We start from the raw sequence: 8,286 nt of genomic DNA, 5'->3' as shown, positions 1-8,286 counted from the left end.
CTGATGGAATGCCTGAAAACCCGGCGGGCAGATGTCTACAAGAGGAACTCCTCCTTCCACGCCCAGCCAGGTCTCAGTGATGCCCGCCAGGTCCGCACCCCCCTCTAAAATAAGGTCTTGTATGAGGGGGGCCTTATTTACCACGGACCTGGCATTACATAACAACAGCCGATGGTCCCGGGCCGGAGGATCTAAGTCTTTGGTCGCAAGCTTTAGTTCATTTTGAGCCTTAGCTTTCCTCACTTCATCTTTGGAGGCTCGGGCCTTTCTCTTGGTCTACCACCTGTATTCCTACTATAAATACCTTCTCTATCTCATAATCCACACTTTTTTTATCCGGTATTTCTGGTTTCACTAATTTCATATCAAGCAAGATTTGTTTCACATCTTTGATTTCTTCATTAACATCCCTTAAACATAGTCTATCCACAGAAGCAGACATCATTACTATTCTTATTGATATTCTGGCTACTACTCCATTCTTCTAATATCTCCTTTAACATTATAGTATTTTGCGAAATTTTTTAATCATAATCCTAATCAAAACCAAAGGCAGTTTTTTTTTCTTTTTGCCTTCTATAGCACTTGCCCAAAAAGGGTTATTTGAATGATTTTATCCTCCAGATATCTGACAGATTAGCTGCAGCAACCCAATATCTGTTCCTATGGCCCCTCCTTTGTTAAAAGAGTTTATATTACTTTAAACAGAGCTCTAGAAGACAGACTGAAGATGCATTATAATATTGCTTTTTTATTGCTCTTCACTAAGTAAGCTTTTATCCATGTTCAGTCAAATTTACTCCTTACCTTTAGTCAGTGTCACTTTAGACATTTTCTGTGTTGCATACAGTAATCTCTGGCTTACTCAGTAAATGAAGAATTCCCCCTGGATCATAGGGAGAAGCTGCTCAGGTGCAATTCTATCTAAGGTTCCTATTCCTGGAGCCAACTAAGATCTCAGTAGAATTTCCCATCAAAATCTTAGGAAAAGCCATTGAAAATAGGAATTTATTTATTATTTATTTAATATGCTGCCCATTTCACTACCAGACAACTTACGTGACTTACCACATAATAAACAGAAAACAGAAAAACAATAAATATCACATTGCAATTCACATAAAATTAACTAAAATAGGGGCTAGTATATAATGGGGTGAAGGGGAATCTTCTATCTTCTATTCATATTACAAATAAATATATGATAAGGGGATCAATCTCTGTTGGTGAGATGTTTTTTGAAAGATCAGATACTTACATTTATTGTACAGATATGTTTATGGGATTGATTTTGACTAATAAATGGCTGTCAGCCTATTCCCTAAATGTCTGCCCTTTTTTTCCTTTCCTCTTTAACAGTATAATGGAAATATAATGTGTCAGTAATGCAGGAAAAAATACTGGAATGAAAAGGGATGAATAAGCTGATGTTTACATGGGTTCTAACTCTACATAGAGTGGCTTACAAGATCTTACTTAATTTCACCACTAATTCAGTGTCTTCAGTGTGCCTTTGCATTTCTTCTTACTGCATTTTCAGTTAGTAATGGTGAGTCTGGGAGGATAAAATAATATTCTTCCCAGCTTTCATTATAAACATAAGTCAAGTTACAAACTGGCAATATTTAGAACATTAGTCATTTATATTTAGTTAACTTGTAATTGAGAATCTTTTGTTTGGTATTAGTAAACAATATTGTGAATTATCAAATAATAAAATGAATAAAATTTATCTAATGCAAAGAAGGAATATGCCTTACATTTTCTATTAATTAATTTTTTTAAAAAAAGACTGGGGTTTTGTCCACAATTAATTCCTGCTGTTTTTAAGAAATGTATTGAATGATTCAGTGTATTGAAACTCTTGTAAGAACTATTGCATGTTAAACCCTAAAATAAGTAGAAAGCTGCAGCAAGAACAAATTTATTCATGTGCTGATTTTTAGTATTGAAGTATTTCTGCATTATAAAACACTACAGTCGATATATTAAATTTACAAACTTATATTAGGAAACTTTCCACATTCCCACTTTTAAATCCTCTGATTGGAAAAAATGATTGTATGCCATCTAGTCAGTATCAGGGCCCACATAGGTTTTCTCTAGGAATATGCATTTGAAAATTATATTGATGTCCTGATGTCCAGGAGAAGAAACTTTATACGTCTGTGGAGATTCTCAGTCAGCGAAGTCATAGTTGTCTTAAAAGTGTTTTTTCAAAAGGCATCTGTTTTCTTTTCCTTGAGGAAGAAGAAAAACATTTTTGTTCTTTTTCAAGAAAAAATAAAACAGTCCAAGCTTTTTACTTCCCTAGCTAGTAACCTATTGTGGAATGCTGAATGTCTTCTTTATTCCTTTGCAGTTCGTTTTGCGCCTTATAGACCTCCTGACATCTCTTTGAAACCACTGCTTTTTGAGGTACCTAGCATCACCACAGAGTCCGTGTTTGTTGGCCGGGATTGGGTGTTCCAGGAGATTGATATGCATTTACAGAGTACTGATGCCAATGTGAACAGAGGTGTGGTGATAGTTGGAAATATTGGCTTTGGCAAGACAGCAATCATTTCTAGACTGGTTGCACTGAGCTGTCATGGCACACGTATGAGACAGATTGCTTCGGACAGCCCCCATGCATCCCCAAAACGTAAGTGAACCATTAGATTCCTATATAAAAATTGTATATTATATGAAAAAAAGTATTCTTGCACAAAAAATTGGGACAATAATACTTGAAAATGTAAAAAAAAATCCTCTGTATCAGAGCTATTCATTTTCCAGTTCTCTACTATGTGAACTTCATATTCAAAGGTGCTTCTTTTCAGTAAATATTTCAACTTTAGTTTTATTGCAGTGCAAATTGAAATACATTTGTGTGTAACAGTCTATGGCTGTGCATGGTTGTAAATTAATTTAATTGAAACACATTGTATAAGTATCAAGCTTATACAATGAGGATAAATTCAAGGAATTCATAGTAGCCAACCCTAAATCCAGAGTTGTCCTTTTTGAAATCTCCTTTTCAAATAAATACTCTGTGAAAAATCCAAGCCTTAGGACAACAGTCCCCAACCGCTTTGTAGCCTGTTAGAAGGTGGGAGAGGGAAACTGGCCCGTACAAGCAGTGGATGTGTACATGTGCACATGCCACTCTGCCATGCATGCAAGTCAAGCTGTGCATATGCCCCAGCCTGCCGATCACACAGCCCACTTCCAAACCTCCCACAACCCCGGTAGTGGGCTGCAGCACGAGGGACTCTGCCTTAGGAGATTTCTTAAGTTATATGAAATAGCCAAGAATGTAAGTCAGTAAGATGGTAGAGGTTAATGCTACATTATCTTGGTGGTATGGCTGGATACTTTTTATTTTAATATCTTTAGTCAAATCTGGATTGGATTGGATTTGGATTCAGCTTTTTAGCTGTTTTGGGACTGTGTGCTACAAGCTACTCTGGCCACTTCATCAGTTACTATGGCTGCATTTGTTGCATTGTCAGGCCCATGAGCCAAGTGTTGAAGCTGCTGGGAGATAGGTGTGCTGGGTGGGTTTTGAGACTGGGCTGACCAATTCTGAGACTGCAGAGCAGGCTGGAGGGGGTCAGAGATCAAAGGAATGGGTTGGAGTAAGAAGTAATATACCATGTTTTGGACTGGGCATTGATCACATTAGAAGGTTGGATTGTCTCCTGGCCATACTGGGATGACAGGTTGCTGGGTGAGCCACCTGGAGGAGAGGCTAGAGGAACAGACCACTTTTTGGATTTCATAAGATTTTCCAGCTGGGAGGCCAAACAAGTCTTGGACTTTTGGAATACTAGTGTGGGTAGTGAGAAAGAGCATCAGAATGGCAGTCTGCTGTGGACCCTTACCCCAACTGAACCTATCCCTTTGTCATACCTTGTTTTCTAATTCTGGCTGCTAGTTAGATGCCTCTGATGATTGTTGCATGTTTCCTGCCTTATTAGTTGGGTAAAGTGAGTGGGAAGGAAACAATAACCAGGGAGTGAGAGCAGTTGGGGTAAGCTTCCTGTAGTGGGTGGGTGTGGGTGGATGGTGAGGAAGATAGGTTGCTGGGTAACCTAATGGTGCCTTAGAGTGCCTGGCTTCCCCTCTCTAGAATGGATGTAATTGACTGCTATGGAAGGTCCTGCATCTTAAGAATAGGGAGATCTGGAGGGGAAGATAAGGTAGCCTTCAGGGTGAAGGTTTTGGGCGACAGTATTAAGGTGGTACAGGCATGAGGAGATATAGTGGGCTACAAAGAGTAGGGCAGTCCTGGGGAATATATTTTATACCAGTTTCCACATTTCAGCTTGTTGGTCTCAGCCTCAGTACCCACACAACAGACCTCTGAAGAGACATGCAGGCAGGGGAGAGCAATTTCAAAGAGCCCGTGAAAGAGGCACTTCTGGCAGAAGACGCCACCCTTGGATGTAGCAGAGTTCTCTACCTCTGTTACAGATTCTTCCAGGTTTAGAATGTTTCCCTGAGAAAGGGAAGGCTTTGGAAACCAACCCTTTAGTTCCCCTGAATAGCTGGACTAGCATTATTAACCCATTAGATTTTATGTTACAAATCTTTAAGTCTAAAACTTTTAATTTTAAAACTTAAGAATTTCAGTTATACATTATCCAAATGGCCACACACAAGAAAACAGAAAGAATCGAGTGATTATCAGGAGATATAGAAATTTTAAAACCTTTTTGGGATGAATATATAGCTAAAACACATGAACTCATTTGAACAATGGGAATAAAGCTTAAGTCTAAGAGTGATGCTCTTGCAAGTGAACTTCAGGAGGAAATCCAACATCTGACCGGAGATATCAAACAGGAGAAGGATAGAATGTATCTCTCTTTTTTAAAATATATTGTATTGATTTTTTAAAATAAACATCTTGATATTTGGTAAACAGCATATTGTCTGAGTTTATATTTACAAAATAATCACTAACTGTTAATTTCTATATTCCAAATCCACATAATAACTTTGCTTGGTTTTCTCTTCTTCCAATAACATTCTCTTTGCAACCTAAATTAATACAATTCTTATTAATTTGATAGGTAACAATTAAATATAAAGATTTTTCTAAAATTTCTACCAATAATAATCTCATCAATATCATGCTTCTTTTCTATCTGGTCATCTTGGTTGCCTCGCCACAAATCCTGTTTACAATTCTTAAATTTATTTTCCCTACAATATTCAAAACATTTCTACTGGTTAAAATTTTCCCAGAATTAATTACCTTAAAGTATTTAAATCTATTTTCATATCTTAAAAAATAAGTAAGAAAAAAGAAGGACATAGAAAAAGAAAAGATGTGAGAGAGAAAAAGAAAAAAGGAGAAAAAAAGAAAAAAGGAGAAAAAAAAGAAAATAATATACTACTTAAAACACGTATCCCTCTTGAACTAGTATACACTTTTTCCAAATTCTGTTCTTTTTGCCCATAATTAAATCTATGTTTAATCTTTTTTGTTTGTTTGTTTATTTTTCAATACTGGGGGGGAGACTAGTCTGAATTGGGTTATAAAGCTCGTGGTGCTTCACCTCTTCCCATTGTACTCAAAGCTGCCGGCTGTGAGTCATTCCCAAATCCCGGATGGAGCCACGGAGACATATGCGGGGAGGAACCGAGGACCCCTTGCCACTTCTCCTGCCTCGATCTAGGGCTTGATCGGAGATCCACATTGCTGGGAACTCACCCACCTTCAGAAGGTGGCACCCTGCTAGGGTGGCAACTTGGCCCTTCCCTCAGACCTTCCCAGAGGTGGGAGTAAGGTGATAGACACCCAGCTAGTGGCCTCTACAGAGAGCTTCCTCCCAGCAAAAATCTATGTTTAATCTTTAAATGTTCCATTTAATAAATCCAGTCATCTAATCTTTTAACTCTTATTCAAAACATTTTTTCCATTTTTAGTTATCTATTGGAATTTTTTAAAAATCAATTACATTTAAATATCTAAAACATTTCCTTTATGGTAATCATCCCACACATTTTTATAGTTCTCATATCAAAAAAAAAGAAAAAAAAAGAAAAAAAGATACTGTCTTACTTAGAGAGTTCATTCCTCTTAAACTAAAATCTTTCAATTTCTTCAGCCATATTCAAACAAGTGTTTAACTTTTAAATATTCCCTCTGATACACCCCATCATTTAATTCCTCAATTCTCACTTTAGCCTTCTTCTTTTGCCAAGCATCTCTCCCAATCAATATATTCCGTTGCATCAAAGAGTCTTTCCATAATCTTGTAAATGTTGTGGATATAGTAGGTAAATCAAACATCATGTCTTTGTAAAATAATTTTGCCCCTTCATATTCATTGAAGATTTCTCTCATCATCCCTTGTCTCCCCATTTCTTGTGGTACTCCCAATGGCTCAGCAATCCATTTTGTCAAATCTTTTTCCTTATCCTCAAATTCGTGATCTTAGAGTTATCTGTTCAATGTTCAATGTTTCTTGTAAGTCCTTCTCCACTTGAGTCTCCACTAGCTTATATTCAGTTGTCTGCTTTACATGATCTCTCTCTCTTTTTGTTTTCTGATCATTTAATTGTTGTGACATTAAATTGAGAATGCATTCATTTAAATTTTCAAATTCATTTTTAATTTTCTCATTGTTTGCATTTGTTGTAACAGAATAAACATTTCCTCCTGGTAAGTATTTATTTTTTCTTGGTATGTTCTTTCTGCAGATCTCTGATGCTCCATAATGACCAAAAGTATTTTCTCTGCCAATCACTTTAAAGTCGCAATTTAAAAAATATTTATAATCCAGGAAGGTCAGTTTTTTCTAAGTTTTGTAGTTCTCACTTTGTAGATAGTCCACAATGTTTTTATTTCTTTTGTAACAGCTGCTCTTTGTTTAATCAACACCCTGAAGGTCATGACAACAGGCTTTTCTTTCTGGGCTGTATATTTAGGGCAGTATTTTCATCCACCACTAGATGTCAGCACCAGTCCATCTTTCAGTTTTTCCCCCTGTAAACTTAATTCGCCGCTTCCGTTTAGAGGAGGGTGGAACAAAGATACCCCCCTCACTTTCAGAGGATTTTTACTTCTGGGATTTTTTCTTTTTTTCTCAGGAAATCAGTCAGGTAGGAGAGAGAAAATCAATATTCTTATCCAGTTCAGTCATACTGTTTACAATCACGCTTAGTTTAGTACTTTTTGGCTTCGGCAGCATGACACTAGCCTTTCTTCTGTCAGTTTTTGGAGAGCTTTCCCCAGGATCGGCGGGGCTTCCCTCCTTCCTTGCCACCTCTCTGGGGTGGCTTTGGGTCCATTTAGGGTCCCCAAACAGAGAGAAATCAACCGTAGGGATTGGATCATCTCGATCCCTCAGGCAAACACTTTGTATGAAGCTGACCTGGACGAAAGATTAATTTTGGAATCTCAGTTTAAGGAATTTCAATTAAGATTTCAAGCAATTCCTGAACAATTAGAAGAAGACATCAGACTAAAGATGATTAAGGTTTTGGTTGAGTTAATTAATAAGGAAGAACATCTTGATATGTAAATAGACAAAGCATATAGAGTAAACTCCAGATTTGCCATTACGAGAACACTACCAAAGGATGTTGTAGTTCACTTTGTAAGAAGAATAACAAGAAATTATGTTTTAGATTGCCATTTTAAACACAAATTGAGAATAGGAAACCTGGATATAATTGTTCTAAAGGAAACTCTAGTTAGAATTTTGATATCCTAAAGAAGAGAAAAATTCTCTTCTGCTGGAATTTTGATATCCTGAAAAAGAGAAAAAAAATCTCTTCCGCTGGAAGGAGTGATACTTACTTATCAAGAGCAAAGATTTAGACTGAATTTTACAGAAAAAGCCAAGGATTTCTTGATTAGACACAAAATAATTTCATATCCAGCTGAAGAAATGGACATAGAAAAGAAGTTAGAGATGGAACAATCTCAAAAGGTTGGTAAGATATCTGTACAGGAATCTATTACTTTGTCCAAAAATGGAGATTAAAGCTATTGCATAGAATATTAATGGGGCAAATGCCCCATCTAAGCGTAAAACATTATTTCATTATCTGAGGAAACTGAATATTATCATAACTTGCCTTCAAGAAACACATATTAAGAAACAAGATGAGAAATACTTAACAAATAAATGATTAGGGGAGCAATTTATATCTGCTGGTTTAAAAAAGACAAAAGGAATTGTGTTATATGTATGTGTGTATGTATGTGTATATATATATATATATATATATATATATATATATATATATATATATATATATATATATATATATATATATATATAT

At 36.3% G+C, this 8,286-nt stretch overlaps 1 protein-coding gene across 1 annotated transcript in view; it reads left to right on the top strand.

Moving 5' to 3' along the window:
* TANC2 (tetratricopeptide repeat, ankyrin repeat and coiled-coil containing 2) overlaps positions 1-8,286 on the top strand; it is a 525,040-nt gene that overhangs the window by 425,209 nt on the left and 91,545 nt on the right. The window contains exon 9 of the mRNA XM_015831510.1: positions 2,363-2,644. Coding sequence (XP_015686996.1) covers positions 2,363-2,644 — 282 coding nt within the window. The remainder of the gene's footprint in view (positions 1-2,362; positions 2,645-8,286) is intronic.

This window comes from Protobothrops mucrosquamatus, unplaced genomic scaffold, assembly GCF_001527695.2.
Source record: "Protobothrops mucrosquamatus isolate PMUCROS unplaced genomic scaffold, P.Mucros_1.0 scaffold_257, whole genome shotgun sequence".
In the NCBI taxonomy this organism is placed as follows: domain Eukaryota; kingdom Metazoa; phylum Chordata; class Lepidosauria; order Squamata; family Viperidae; genus Protobothrops; species Protobothrops mucrosquamatus.
This window is presented reverse-complemented; position numbering and strand designations above follow the sequence as displayed.